This window comes from Elaeis guineensis, chromosome 7 (genome assembly GCF_000442705.2).
Source record: "Elaeis guineensis isolate ETL-2024a chromosome 7, EG11, whole genome shotgun sequence".
Lineage (NCBI taxonomy): Eukaryota > Viridiplantae > Streptophyta > Magnoliopsida > Arecales > Arecaceae > Elaeis > Elaeis guineensis.
In genome coordinates, this window is record NC_025999.2 from 53,019,078 (window position 1) to 53,035,378 (window position 16,301).

General features: G+C 35.7%; 1 protein-coding gene across 5 annotated transcripts in view; it reads right to left on the reverse strand.

Moving 5' to 3' along the window:
• The window catches only part of LOC105035098 (nascent polypeptide-associated complex subunit beta), a 37,087-nt gene that overhangs the window by 12,374 nt on the left and 8,412 nt on the right, over positions 1-16,301 (reverse strand). Inside the window, exon 1 of one of the 5 annotated variants that reach the window (XM_073260908.1) lies at positions 4,300-4,384. The exons of 2 other annotated variants lie outside the window; for them this stretch is intronic. In XM_073260908.1, the coding sequence (XP_073117009.1) occupies positions 4,300-4,314 (15 nt within the window). In that variant the 5' untranslated portion in view covers positions 4,315-4,384. Of the gene's footprint in view, positions 1-4,299; positions 4,385-16,301 lie in introns of those variants that run through there. 2 more of the 5 variants (XM_073260907.1, XM_010910509.4) reach the window with 2 other exon arrangements.

Here is a 16,301-nt window from a genome sequence, read left to right on the forward strand (position 1 = left end):
AGGTTATGTTCTAGAGACTGCTGCACATGTTTTAAACAAGATACCTTGTAAATCAATGCTAGTACTCCATATGAGATATGAAGAGGTAGGAAGCTTAATCTTAAATATCTTAAGATTTGGGACTGCCCTGCTTATGTCAGGAATACTAAGGGACATAAGCTAAATGCTAGGTCGGATAAATGCAGATTTGTAGGTTATCCTAAGAAGAGTATAGGATATTACTTCTACCATCTTACTCAACAAAAGATGTTTGTTAGTAAGCATGCCATCTTCCTAAAAAAAGAGTTTATCCGAGGAGGCAATGGGAGATCAGTTAAATTTGAGAGTTCAAGACTTACAGTCTATCGAAAAGCAACATGTGGAGAGTCCACAAGTTTATCATCAACCTGATGTATCCATTGTTGAGGTACAACCACTACACCTCTTCGAAGGTTAAGTTGAGTACGTAATGTACCAGTCAGACATGGATTTGTTATTGAGAATGACAACACATCACACATCATTGAGAATGATGATCCCACAACTTATTCGAAAGCTATTATGAGTAATGACTCTGACAAATAACTTGCGGTCATAAAATCCAAATGGACTCCATGTATGCCAACCAAGTTTGAATTTTGATTGATGCGCCTGAGGGTGTGACCCCAATAAACTACAAATGGGTCTTTAAGAAGATTAGAGCAAATGATCAGATAGAGACCTATAAGGCCAGACTAGTGACAAAAGATTTCAAATAAAAGCAAGATGTTGACTATGAAGAAATCTTTTTATCCATAGCCATGCTCAAGTCTATTCGGATCATGCTTGCTATAGCTGCATATCATGACTCTGAGATCTGACAGATGGATGTCAAGACTCCTTCCTCAATGAAAATCTTGAAGAAGTCTATATGACTCAGCCAGAAAGATGTCTCCAATGAGAGGGCAAATCAAGTATGCAAGCTAAAAAAATCTATTTATGGATTAAAGCAGCATCGAGTTGGAACATCCATTTTGATGAGACAGTCAAATCATTTAGCTCTATCAAAAATATGGATGAACTATGTGTATAAAAAGAGTGGTGGAGTGTCATTATCTTCTTGATCTTGTATGTGGATGACATACTGCTCATTGAGAATGACAACCCTATGTTGCAATCGGTCAAAATCTGACTATCACAGAAGTTTTCCATGAAAGATTTGGATAAGCATCCTATATACTTGGTATAAAGATCTATAGAAATAAATCGAAGAGGATGCTTGACTTGTCCCACTCTAGATACATAGACCTTGTGTTGAAGAGATTCAACATGGAGAAAAATAAAAGAGGTTACTTATCCATGAGTTATGACATACAACTCTCTAAGAATATGTCTCCTAAGACATCTAAATAGAAAAATAAAATATGTTCTATTCCTTATACTTCGGCTGTAGGATCAATAATGTATGCTATGCTGTGTATCAGCCTAATGTGGCTTATGCCTTAGACATTATAAGCAGATTTCAAATAGATCCAGAAGAGGATCATTGGAAAGTTGTGAAAAATATTCTCAAATACTTGAGAACTAGAGATACTTTTCTCATTTATGGAGGATCTGATTTGAAATTGAAAGACTTTCAATCTAATCCAGATGATAGCAAATCTATATCAGGATATATATTCATTCTATATGGTGGTGCAATGAGTTGAAAAAATTCCAAACAGCAGACGTAGCTGACTTGGTCACTGAGGCTGAGTACATGGCTAACAGTGAGGCTGCTAAGAAAGCCATTTGGATGAAGAAGTTCATCTCAGAGTCGGGTGTGGTTCCTAAAATTGAACAATTAGTGCCTCTTTATTGTGACAATATTGGGACAGTTGCTCAAACTAAGGAACCAAGATCTCATCACAAATCCAAGCACATCCTAAAACGGCTCCATCTCGTTTGGAAGATAATCGAAAAACGTGATGTGATCATATAGAGCGAATTGACACCAAGAATAATATAGTGGATCCGTTCATTAAGATCTTGTCATTGCAGCAGTTTGACTGTCACCTAGATTGCATGGGCATCAAGTATATGGATGATTGGCTTTAGTGCAAGTGTTAGATTGAAAGAATAATGCCCTACAAGCCAATCGCATGTGTGATGCGATAGGATGTTTTTCTATATTTTTCTTCTAAACTCATGTAATTGACATTTTTATTAATAAAATTGGACATTTTGATTCATTAAATGTTGCATCTTAAGCTTGTTTAAGATTATAATGATCTCCATAGGTTAGGACAATGATTTTAGAGCCACGATGAGATTATACCAATGAAACTAAATCCTTGATAGCCCTAATTTAAAATATTTTCAATCATTGGTTCATTGAGTCAGAGATCAATGATACCGGTAAGACTAACACATCCTATATATGCTCGATGGAGAGGATAGTTGATCTCACGACTTGTATAATGATACTAATACAAAGATGTAAGTGCTCATTAAAAATGAGTTCACTGAATTGACCTATGAGAAAATATTTGATGGAGCCTTATTTACATATCAGTTAGTTGTTCTCTAATGGAAGTTGTGTAAGTGATCCTCAAACCTAAGATCACCATGGTATCTTGTGTACATGAATCCATGTTTTGATTTATTTTCTAGCTTGGTTCTCTTGTTCATGTGTGGGGTGTTCTAAACATGATGTAGTGTGCATAAAGGTTGAGCAGTCAATAAAAGATCGATCACTCCTAATAAGAGGAGCGAACATCCTGTGATCTCATCGGTTGATGATTCAAAAAGTCTTTGACCAAAACAGGATGATAATTAAAAAAAAATTTTAATGTATCATCAACTGAATCATCACCATCTAATCGAGATCCATATAGATAAGCATTTAGATTTGATATGATTCGATACCCATAGTTCATCTGAGATGTATGATTGAAGGATTGAATTACACGATAACTTGCCATTAAAGAATAATTTTGCTATTTCCATCAAATTTCATATCTTCTAAGTAGTCATGATACGTTGCTAGATGTCAATCTTGACTTGTGGACTCGCAAGAATTAAAGAAGTTTAATTCAAAAATTAATTAAAAAGATTTTGATTAATTGGTGCATTTGGACTGATCTAATTCAATCGGATTGATTTAGGTCATGAGCCTGAATCCACTGTTGGCTAGATATGGAACCCAATAGGTCACACACTTTAGAATTTGATCTAATTAGAATTTATTGTAAATCCTATGGATTAATTTGATATGCTAACATATTGTATTAACCTAAGTTCCAAATTAGATTAGTTCAAAAGAGTTTGACCTAAACCTAACCTGTAGCCTTGAACCTAATTAAATTAGGTTGGTTTCTTACCTAACATGAAAGTGTTTCATGTGCAGGAGTCTTCCACGCCATCCATCTGATTTCCATGCCAAGAAATAAATGTGCGATATTTATTTAGCGTTAAGAGAAGGAAGAAGTCCTGCATTAAGTCTCTTAACCACCTACTTATTCCACGCCAACTCTGTGTTACATGCCAAATTAAATATGAAAATTATGGGGCGCAGAAGAAGAATCCTTCGGTTTGAAGGCTCTTCTGCACTATACTTCATCACACACAGAATTTAATCTCCACATGAAGTGGAGCGCCAAGAGTTGGCCCCCATTGGAGATTGTTAGCATCTCCTCATTCCTCATTAAAAGAGACGCCCCTTATGTGATAAGGCATTGATATTCTAGTTGTTAAGTGTGCGACAAGAGAGGAAAAAGCACAAGAATTTTGAGAAAAAGACAAGAAAAATAAGAGAGGAAAAAAATAGAAAGAAAAACAAGAGGAAAAAGGAAAACAAGGAGTTGCTTGTCCTAGGATTTGGGTTTTTGTAAATGTTATTCCAAACCAAATTTGGATAATGAGATCTCTTGAGAAGAAGTTCTTGGCATGGTCCTAATGGAGGATTCGAAGGCGTACAGGTAATGATCCAATCGTTTCTTGAGAAGGAAAATCAGCAGTGCTCTTGTGAAAAAAGGCTGCAGCACTACATCGATTGAGAAGATCCCTGATCAGTCCCGTGTGGATCACTGTTGGAGAACTTCTATTTTGGAGTCTTATGCAAACCATTCTATTACCAGATCGTCGTCTTCAGAAAGTATAGCTTCTTTCCTATTGCATACTTGTTTTGGTTTGATTGAAGTCTGCAAGGTGATTCTAGGATTTGAGTTCTAGTTTGTTGATTTTAAGAGTTAAAACTTCTTTTATGCATGTTAAAAATTTTTTAAATTTATATCCCACTGCGTGACCGGAACCCAACACATTAAACTTGTAGAATGAACTTAAGGAGGATAAGAATCTTACATTGATTGGGAGCATGGTTTAATGATCCCAAGCCAACACCATTGAAGGTGCAAGTAGTGCAATGCTGAGAGTAGGGGTTAAATGACAAGATTGAAGGAGCATTTCGCTAGTGATTATCTCAACATGATTGTGCAAGAAATGCCTGCAAAAGGTTTAATAATTGATGAAGCACTTCCATGACTTCAGTGAGGGTTTAGAACAACCATAAAGAAGCAAAAATTGATCATCACTAAATTCATGCATAACTACACGTGAATGTTGGCTCTAATAATGCACCAAGGATGAGATATTGAGGTCAATCATCACTCGGCTTTACCATGCACTATGTTACAAGCCTCATTGAGAAGGTGGGCTGGCACAAGATGTTCATGAGTGCAAAACAAAAAGAGAGCAAGTAAACCCATGCGAACAAGTTAATGACAAGCCAACTCCTCCAGAAGTCCGATTACTCAGAACACTTGTATCTCTGCATCGAGTGCTCATGGTTGTGAATGACGATACGTATCCGAAACGGGCTTCTTGTATCATATGATGATTTTTGCCAAGCCCAAGATCATGCAGGTGGATCTGAAGCATGCTGACAAGTATATTAACATCATTAAAAAGAAGCACGATTAACATACAGGCTAGGAGCAGCATCTAGCAAATTATCTAAGTGCAGTCCTCATTGCTTGTTAATTCTTACAAACTACAATTATGCAATCCTTTGTTTGCTAATTAAATCAGTTGCATGTCTTGGCAACTTGCTACATCTATCCAGGATTCCAATATAGTGTCCCAGGTTACACTTGAATGAGGAACCATTGAACATCTTGCACAATATCATATACAAGATGGAGCCTAATACCGCTATTACTACCAATGTCTTAAGGAGATGAGTTAAATTTAATAAAATGATACATTATCAGTTCAAGTAGAGATATGATGCCACAAGTGGCATGTGTTTCATAGACAAACTTTTAAGGGTGTCTCCAATAGCTTTGGTGAGAAAGCAGCTACAAATTAACACCAACTGTACCTGATCCAATAATTTATAATAAATAGGATCTAATATGAAATTTACTTGATTGCATATGCAACTGAATAGTAGTTCCATTTTGGGCTATCACCCAAAAAGCTCAAGACGTTAGCAATCCAAATCCTCTCACAAATGACCTTCGCCAATGGTTGTGATTGCAATTGGTCAACTTTCTTCTTAAATATACAACAAACAAAGGAACCATCTGACATAGAAGAAGCTAAATGTACATGTGGACTACAATCTATAGCTCAGATTGAAGTGCATCCACAAGGTGGAAGTGCTTGTGGATGCAAAATATGATGATCCATTTTAGAAATGATTTTGTATATGATGACAAGGATCCCATGATTAGTAGACTTTGAAGGCCATCAGCAACAATTAGACCTTGATAAGCTAGGATCGCTTCCTTAATCAGCAAATATATATAGCAAAGATGACTGAGATGAATGCAAAGAAATGGACAGAGCAATGCATGCCACACACACAACCAACCAATACCAGCAACAAATGCAATCACAAAGATAAGGAGGGAGTTAGTCAGGAACACATCACCCTATGTTTGAGACCTCCATCCAAAGATATGAAGGGAGAAACTAAGGGTAGGTCACTATAGCACCCAATATAGATACGGAGGTGGGGCCAGTAATGGTAGTGGGCCTAGTCAAGCCACCCAGTAAAACCAATCAAGCAGGGAGGCAAGACCAAGGAAGGAAAGAAAGCTGCAAATGAAAGAATGATGTCTTACAAGCCAATCGACATTTGCATTTTGATGAACTGTTCTTTAATCTTCCTAACACATATAATGACATTTTATAAATAAATAAAAGATATTTATGTTTCATCATATGCTGCATGTTATATTTGTTAAGATTATGATAAACTCCATAGATTAGAACAATGATTTTAGGACTATGATGAGATCATACCTGTGAGATCTAAAATCTTAATCTAAAATATTCCCAATCGTTGGATTATTGAGTCAGAGATCAATGTTTTCGAAAAGACTGGCATATCCTATGTATGCTCGATGGAGAGGATAATTAATCTCACAATCACTAGTGTGAGACACTAACACAAGGATGTGGATGCTCATTAGAGAATGAGTTCACGGAATTGATCCAACTTGAGAACATCCTATGAAATCTTACTTGTCAAAAGATGTTTCTCTTAGTGAGAGTTATGCAAGTAATCCTTTGACCTGAGACTACTATAGAATCTGGTATACATGAATCCATATTTTGATTCATATTCATTCATGACTAAGTCATCTACGGAATGTTCTGAATATGATGGATTGTGTATGGAGGTTATGAGTAAATCAACATGGAATCGATCACTCCTGGTAAGACGAGATCGCATCCTACTTGCTCTAATCGAATGATAATTCCGAGTCTTTGATTAAAGCAGAATGAAAATTAAGAGATTCTAATGTTTCATTAATCGAATCATCATTATAAGACTGCGAGATATGAATATGATATTGGATTTGACATTTTTTCATATCCAGACTCATATTCGGGATGCAAGATGATCGCAGAATCGAATCACACGGTAACTCATCACTGAAGAATATTTTTGATATTTCCATCAAAATTTCATTCTTCCAAGTAGACATGATACGTTGCTAGACATCAATCTTGTCTTATAGATTTGATCGAATTAAAGAGTTTAATTCGATTGTCAATTAGAAAGGATTCTAATTGATGAAATCGGATTAGGTCGATTGGACCTAAATCGGTTAGATTGGATACTAATCAAATCAGGTCAGCTTGCACCCGGATCTACTGCTGGCTAGATGTACAACCCAATAGATCACACACAGAAAATTAATCAAGGATCTAATTGGACTAGATCAAGTTTGCAAGATGAACATGCTTGCACGTATTGCAAACCCTAGCTCCTATATTCTAATCGGATTCAAAATTGATTCCAGTTTGGGTTGAATTGAGCTAATTGGACTCATGATTTGATTGGATCAGATTTAGGTTAGCCAACTGTTGGCACCTAACTAAATTTCTCTCTTTTGGCTTGACCTAATTGGATTGGGTCAAGTTTGATTACGCGCCTTGAATTGATATAGACTAAAGAGTCCATTTGGTTATGGACTCATGACCATTTGCACCCTTCTGAAAGAAGGCGACTCTTCACTTATTATCTGATTTTAGATGTGGAAATTATCTGAAAATAACCACCAACCGATGGTTTGAATGGGCGTGCACCCCATGAAAGCGACTCCATGCTAATTATTTGAATGGGCGTGCACCCCATAGAAGCAACTCCACACTAATTATAAATAGCATGGAGTCTCCGGTGTCAAGGCCATCAGAAGCAATCCTTTCTTTCTTACATTAACTCCTCTTTTGTCCCAATATTCCTCTTCTTCTTTTGCTAAGATAAAGTCCAAATCAAGACAAGAGGTCTGCTTTAAGACAAGAGCTTAGGAAGAGAAATAGGCAAGATAAGGAGGAAAGAAAGAAAGATAGGAAGAGAGAGAGGCCGATTCCTTCTTAGGGGTCTGAATAATCTTCTTCCTTCCCTTGTTAAGACTAGGTCCTCTTAAGAACGAGAAGTCTGCTTTAGGACAAGGGCTTAGGAAGATCATTAGGAAAGATCTAAAAGAAGAAAGAAGTCAGAAAAAAAGCTCGAGGGATAGATAATGGGCTAACACTTATTATAGTGTTTTTATTACCAGGATAGGTTGATCGAATTCTTTGGAAGAATCAATCAACAGGAACCAACATGTGAGGAGTTGGTGTCTTGACCTAATTCCGGTGTAGATCACCGTTGGAAGGCGAACACTTGGACACCTGATGAAAGCTCTGCCGGATTTTGGATATAGCGATACAGGTATTCTTCTATACCTTCTATTATATTATGCAAATATTACATATATGATTGTTAATCATCAAGAAGATCTTGGATTAGGGTTTGATGGTTTGGAATTCATAGTAAAATTTTAGGAATCCATGCTTTCGCTGTGCTCGTCGAACCCTACAGTGATATCAAAGCCGACCTTGTTTGGTTCAATCATATGTTAGTATGCTGATAGTATTGAAGTGATGCACGCTATGAATTATGCTATATCCATAATCATGTGATGATTATGTATTCATATGATTTGATATAAATTGATGCATATATGTTAGAATTATGGATTTAATTGATATGCGGTTCAATTTTATGTGATTGATGTTAGAAAGTGCATGAGACCGATAAAGCCCTAATAAAAAATTATATTAAGTTATGATATAGCAACTGTGGGTTAACCAATTCTTGATCAATTGATCAATTAATGTCCAGAAAAGTTCTAAAGATGGTTATTTAATTAGGTCCATTTGCTTACCTGACCAACTTGTTGGTATCTAAGGAAAGCTACGAAGAACCTTCCACCAACTTACCTAGCCAATTTGGTTAAGCGATCTTGAAATTGGAAAATCCTAATGTTGGAAAACACTACTTAGAACCTTCCTTCATACTAAATTAATATTATGTCAAGAACCATAGTAGGTTTGTTGTGCAACCACAAAGCTTGCTATGGGGACAAACGTAATGTAATCCTAGTGCATATAAAATGCTTACAGCATTTTTATGTGTGCTGCTTTGTTGTGCAACCAGAAGGACGATATTATTCAAATTTGACTGTATGGAAATGAAGGGTTCAACATAACTAAAACATTATAGTTTGTTGTGTAACCACAAGGCTATGAATGTTTTAGAGGCCAAAATAAAGTTGGAAATTGCATAAGATGCAATTGAAAAGAGTTTCTTACCTTCGAACTCATAAAGGTTTGTTGTGCAACCACAAGGCCTCTATAAGAAATTAAGATCTCAACCCCACTAAGATAAATATTTAGAATATCTCGTTCATCGTAGAAGAGGGTTATGATGTCCGATAAAATAGTGAAAAACAAAACTAAACAAAAGACCTTATTTAATTGTGCGTGTCATCATGAGTTATCCACTTATATTATGTTCTTTATTTATGTAGATTAAATTCTATAATGACATCTTCATTATCACTGTATGGAATTTTAGATTCCAATAAATTGATCGCTCCTAATTATGTGGATTGATTGAGGAATTTGAAAATTGTGCTCATTCAGAAGAAAATCTTCTATATCCTTGATGCCCGACCCTGAGCCAGTAGGGGAGGATGCCACAGAGGATGAAGTAGCTACATATAAAATGCAGCAAAATGATAATCTTACTGTCAAGTGCATCATACTGGCCTCTATGAGTAATGAGTTATAGAAACAGCATGAAAGCATGGATACTCAGTCCATACTGCTCAATCTTAAAGAGCTGTATGGTGAACAGAGTAAAACTACTAGATATGATATATCTATGCAGTTATTTCGTACCAGGATGACAGAAGGCACATCCATACAAGACCATGTTCTCATGGTAATTGACTTGGTCACTCAATGAGGTCAATTAGATTTTGTGATGGATGGAGAGTTAAGTCAGGATCTAATCCTGCAATCACTTCCGAAATCGTTCTCTCAATTTGTTGTGAACTACACATAAACAAACTGAATACCTTTTTGCCTGAACTATTGAATATGCTCAAAATAACTGAGAGCCATATCAAAAGGATAAGGCTCTACTTCTTGTGGATAGGATCTCCAAGAAGAAGTCAGACAAAAAGGATTCAAAAAAAAGGTTGAACCCTAAAGGTGGCATCGTGAAGAGGAAAAAGGGGAATAAAGTCTTCAGACAAGATACCTATTTTCACTGCGGCAAGGTAGGTCACTGAAAAAAAATTGCAAGACTTTTCTTGCATCTGTAAAGCCGATGCAAGTGTTGCACCAAAGGTAATGTATTAGATACATACTATTTTATCATTAAGTTTTTCTATATCAAACTCTTGGATATTAGATACCACCTGCGGCACTCATTTCTGCAAGTCATTGCAGGGGCCACAGAAAATTAGAGTTTTTGAAGAAAGATGACTTCAAGTTCTACGATGTTAAGGAGAGTCCATCCAGAAACCGTAAGAACATATCTTTTGAAGTTACCTTCTGAGATCTTAAAATTAGAGAATTGTTATTATATGCTTAAGATCATTAGAAATATAATTTCAATATCATTGTTGTTGCAACAAGATTATGAAATTAATAAAAAAGACAAGAGTTGCTCTATTTCTTTTTTCAATGAGCATATCTGTGATGGTATTTTTGACAATGATCTCTTAATTCTATCTCTTAATGATAATGTCTTTCATATTGATGAAAGTAAAAAGCGAAAGAAAGAAGTTAATAATACCTTTCTTTGATATTGTCGACATGGTCATACAAGTGAGACAAGAATTAAGTTATACAAAGAAGAGTTCTTTGATCCTTATAATTATGAATCATTAAAAACTTGTGAATCTTATCTTATGAGAAAAATGACCAAGACTCCATTTTCAGGACATGAAGAAAAAATGAGTTATTAGGACTTGAGCATACAGATGTATGTGGTCCTATGACAACTCAGACCAAAAGTGGATACTCTTATTTCATCACTTTCACTGATGATTTGTCAAAGTTTGAATATGTTTATCTTATGAAACATAAATCCGAAACCTTTGATAAATTTAAAGAGTATCAAAGTATGATCGAGAAGCAAACTGAAAAGTGTGTTAAAATCCTTCGATCAGATCGAGGTGAATATCTTTTCGATGAGTTCTTAAATCATCTTAAAAAAAAGTATTCTCTCTGAGGAGACCCCTCCTTGTACAACACAGTTAAATGGTGTAGCTGAAAGGAGGAATCGCACCTTATTAGATATGATGCAGTCCATGACGTGCTTTACAAACTTACCTATTTTCTTCAGGGATTATGCCCTAGAGTCTGCTGCATATATTTTGAATAGAGTACCTTCAAAATCTGTGCCTAGTACTCCAAATGAGATATGGAGAGGTAAGAAGCCTAATCTTAAATATCTTAAGATTTGGGATAATCCGACTTATGTTAAAAGAAACTTTTGACATAAGCTAAGTGCTAGGACAAATAAATATTTATTTATAAGATATTTTAAAAAATATATATGATACCTCTTCTATCATCCTACCAAATAAAAGATTTTTGTTAGTAGGCAAGCCATTTTTATAGAAAAAAGTTTATCCTAGAAAAGGATAGTGGGAAGAAAATTAAACTTGATGAAGTTCAAGACCTACAAATAGATGCACAATATATTTCTCAACCAGAAGTACCCATTGATAAGGTACAACCATAAGGCACACCTCTCCGAAGGTCAGAAAGAGTGAAATGAACCTTTGAGGTGTGGATACATTATTGAGAAAAATGTAGCCCACATCATTGAGAATAATGAACCTCTGACCTATTCGAAAGCTGTCATGAGTAGGAACTCAAACAAATGACTAGAGACCATGAAATCCGAAATAGACTTCATGTACACAAATCAAATGTGGACTTTGGTTGATGCACTAGAGGGTGTGACCCCTATTTTGTGCAAATGAGTCTATAAAAGAAAGATTGGAAGATGGCCAAATTGAAATCTACAAAATCAGATTGGTGGCTAAAGGTTCTAGGCAAAAGTAGGATGTTGATTATAATCAAACATCCTCACTTGTCGCAATGCTCAAATCTATTCGGATTATACTTACTATAGTGCGTACCATGACTATAAAATCTGATAAATAGATATGAAGACCGTCTTTCTGAATGATTATCTTAAGAAAGAGGTTTACATGTCTTAACCAGAAGGATTTGTCTCAAGTGAAAGAGCAAATCAGGTACACAAGCTTAAAAAATCCATTTATGAATTAAAGCAAGCCTTAAGAAGTTGGAACATCCATTTTGATATCACAATCAAAGAGTTTGACTTCATTAAGAATGTGGATAAATCTTGTGTATAAAAAGACAAGTGGGAGTGTCATTGTCTTCTTAGTATTGTATGTATATAACATACTTTTCATTGAAAATGATATCCCGATGTTATAATCGGTCAAAATATGACTCTCAAGTAAGTTTTTCATGAAGGACTTAGGAGAAGCATCCCATATACTTGATATTAAAATCTATAAGGATGGTCTAAGAGGATGCTAGGCTTGTCCTAGTCTAGGTACATGATCTTGTGCTGGAGAGGTTCAACATGGATGGAAGTAAAAGAGCTTACTTATCCATGAGTCAAGGCATATATCTCTCTAAGAAGATGTCTCCTAAAACACCTGAAGAGAGAAATAGAATGAGTTCTATTCCTATGCTTCGACAATAAGGTCAATCATGTATACTATGCTATGTACCGACCTGATGTTGCTTATGCCTTAGACATAGCCAGCAGATTTCAAGCTGATCCAGAAGAGGATCATTGAAAAATAGTGAAAAATATTCTTAAGTACTTAAGAAGAACTAAAGATGTTTTTCTGATATATGATGGATCTGATCTAAAACTAGAAAGATATTTTGATTCTAGTTTTCAATCGAACCCAGATGATAGCAAATCCATTTCGAGATATATCTTTACTCTAAATATGGAACCCAATGGATCACACACATATGAAAATTGGCCAAGGACTCTTTTGAAAAAGTTGATTGAATTTGAATTCAATCAGGCTCCGATAAGCATACTAGCATGTGTAGAACCCTTGCTCCTTTGGAGGTCAATTTGGTCCATCCCTTGCTAATTAGCTAGCCCAATTTAGTGGATATTTAGGTCAGATCATGCCACCTGAAAGCAGCCCAATTGGAACGCCATACCCCATTTTAATGCCAATTATGAAAAGTCCAAGTTGTGAAGGACACTTGGCGCAAAACAGATTCTGCGTACAAGTGTTGGCGTGGGCAGAAGAAAAGAATCCTTCTGGCATGGGATTAAGATGCGTGTGGCAGCCCATATCACCCTCCATCCTCTAGTGCACATCTCAAAGCATGAGATATATTTTTTCTAAAATTTTTGAGATGGAGAAAAATTGAAAAAAGGAAGTCCCGCGCGCGCATAGAAGCGTCGCGTCTCTCCGAGATTTGGAGAGTCCCTCATCAAATACTTTCAAAATGGAACGATTTTTGGTGATAACGTTCCACATTTGACAAGCTATTTTTGATAATTTTTCTGAAATTTTTTCTGACTTATTTAGATGCCAAACGGACGCCATAAGTTCTCCTCACGCCTTTGCACGTGGTGATCTGACTTCGCATGAAAGTACGTGAGAACACATTCATTTGTGGAAATTTTTATCCGCTCATTATATGTTCTGGAATCAGGATTAAATCCTCTGTCCACGTAAATTTTTGAGGATTTTTTTGATTTGAGAAGAGACGCGAAAACATCACTTCTCTGATCGCGCGCACAGAGCAGGGTGCTGATCGACATATCATTGATAAGAGTCCTTCTATTTGAAGGAACTCTTATCTCTGATAATCAAATCAAATAGGCCTCTTGGATGAGGCGCATCCCTCTTTTGGCATTTTTTTTTTTTTTTTTTTTATCAATCAATAGCTCTTGATGGCGCATCCTCTTTTGGCATCCCTCTAGTGGCTATAAATTGACCGGTAGGGTATAAAGACTCTTATCTCTGATAATCAAATCAAATAGCCTTGATGAGGCGCATCCCTCTCTTTGGCATCCCTCTAGTGGCTATAAATTGACCGGGTACTGGGTGTCCGAGGCAATTCAGAAAGAGTTTTCAATTTTATCTCCGTTGCTCTCTTTTCTTTCTTACAACCTATCTTAGTTTTAGGACAAAGCTTTGAGATTTAAGACAAAGTCATATCTGGTCCTAACAAGGTTGTAAAGATCCTAAAGAAGGAGGATCAAAAGTCCAAGAAGATTCTGAGAGGGTGGAGTCAGTTTCTTGGAGAAACCTGACCGGTATGAGGCTAGTCGAGTTCTAGTGACTAGAACTCTTGAAGCAAGGTGAAGAAGGAGCGCTGTCCTTGGTTCAGTTTCTGTGTGAATCACCATTAGAGGGCGGACACTTGGATGCCTTGTGAAAATTGGGATTAGCACTACAGGTATTCTTCTTATCCTAATTTATATTTATTATACTTTGATTATTATAGTCCAGAATTTCTGGGCATTGGGGTTTTTAGTGCATCGAATGTTTTGAATGAAAATTTTAAACACCTAACCCTTCCGCTGCACCACTGGAACCCATCAGTAGTATCAGAGCCTACCTTGATCTATATAATCAAAGGTTAGAATGTTGTCTTGATTGTGATCAAACATGGATTTTTGGTTTGATTCAAGTCGGATCAATGGTTGAATCCGATTGAACATCCAAACCCTCGCATGTCTTACTGATATGTTTTTAAATATAAAATACATGATGCATGTATAAAATCTTTTTTACTAGCTTAGTACTCTAATTGGGTTCATCACCAAACCGTCCGATCATAAGAGCAAGTATGATTCAAAAACCTCTCTTCCTAATCAATAAGGTACTCTTATGGCGTGTAGGGGTGCCATTGTGATGTCCTAAGAAGAAAAACCGCGAAAAAAATATTTTGTATTCATGCACGTTATTAGAACTTCATACATATGTGATATGCTTGAGATGATTAGTTATATCATATTGAATGATTATGATTTCATATCTTAAAGATATGAATAGATGCCATAATTAGTTATTATGATTATTAAAATATAACTATAATAGTGCATCATTGTGATTGAATTAGGATGTGCTTGAGACCATTAAAGTCCTCATAAAAATTATATTAAGTCGTAGTGTTATAAATCAATAGCAGACCTATTTCTTGAATCGATTAATCAATTGGTGTCTAAGGAGTGTTTCAAATGCGGTGGTTACTTAATTGGTTCCATTGCTGGCCTAGCTAATTTTATTGGTGTCTAAGAAAAGTTCCCCACCAATCTTAACACTTTTCTGGCTAATTGGATTAGTTCGAATCTTAAATGAAGGTAGCTCAGTATTTAGAACACTACATATACCTTCCTTCATGCCTAGTCAATATCCTGTCAAAAACCATAGTAGGTTTGTTGTGATATCTACAATGCTTGCTATGGAGATTGATGTGGATTTGTCTTGGTGCATATTATATGCTTTACAGCATATTTAGATATGTTGCCTTGTTGTGATATCCACAAGGGCAGCATTTTTCAGATATGACTATATAGAATGAAGAGTCTGACTTAATTAAAAATACTATAGTTTGTTGTGATATTCACAAGACTATGAGTATTTTTAGAGGCAGATTATGTTGAAAGTTGCATGAAATGCATTTAGATAGATTTTCCTACCTTTGAACTCATTGAGGTTTGTTGTGATATCCACAAGGCTTCATTGAGGGATTAAGGTCTCAACCCCATTAAGAAACCAGATTAGGATTTCTCGTTTACCATAGGAGCGGACTATGATATCCGATAAAATAGTGGGAGACATAATTAGTTTAAAAATCCTCATCTAGTTATACATGTCAAACATGAGTGGTTTGCTTACACTATTGTTTTTTATTTATGCAGATTTAAGTTGCATTATGGCTTCTTTATTTTCACTGCATAACACCATAAATAAAAATATGTTGACCGATCCAACTCTGTGGATTGGTTGAAGAACTTGCAAATAAAGCTTATATCAAAGAAGAACTCCGATGTTCTAGATATTCCTAATCTTGGGATGGTCAGTAATAATGAAAAGGCAAAAAATGTCCAATATGGATATTAGCTGTTTATTTTATGGCAAGTTTGGACATTGGGAGTATAATTGCAAGAATAATCTTGCAAGTTTGAAGCATGGTGCAAATACAGCACCAAAAATATGTATATGATACAAACCTATTTTTCATTGAGTGGCTCAAGACTCTGATACTTAGGTATTAGATACCACTTGTGGATCACATATTTGTAATTCATTACAGCGAAACCTGTATGCTTGATTTGCCTTCGGACAAAACTTTAGAATTAAAAAACTGTTATTACATACCAAAGGTCATTAGAAATATTATTTCTACATCTTTGTTGTAAAAACAAAGTTATGAAATAAGGCTAATGGAAAATGCATGCTCCATTTTTTTTTCTA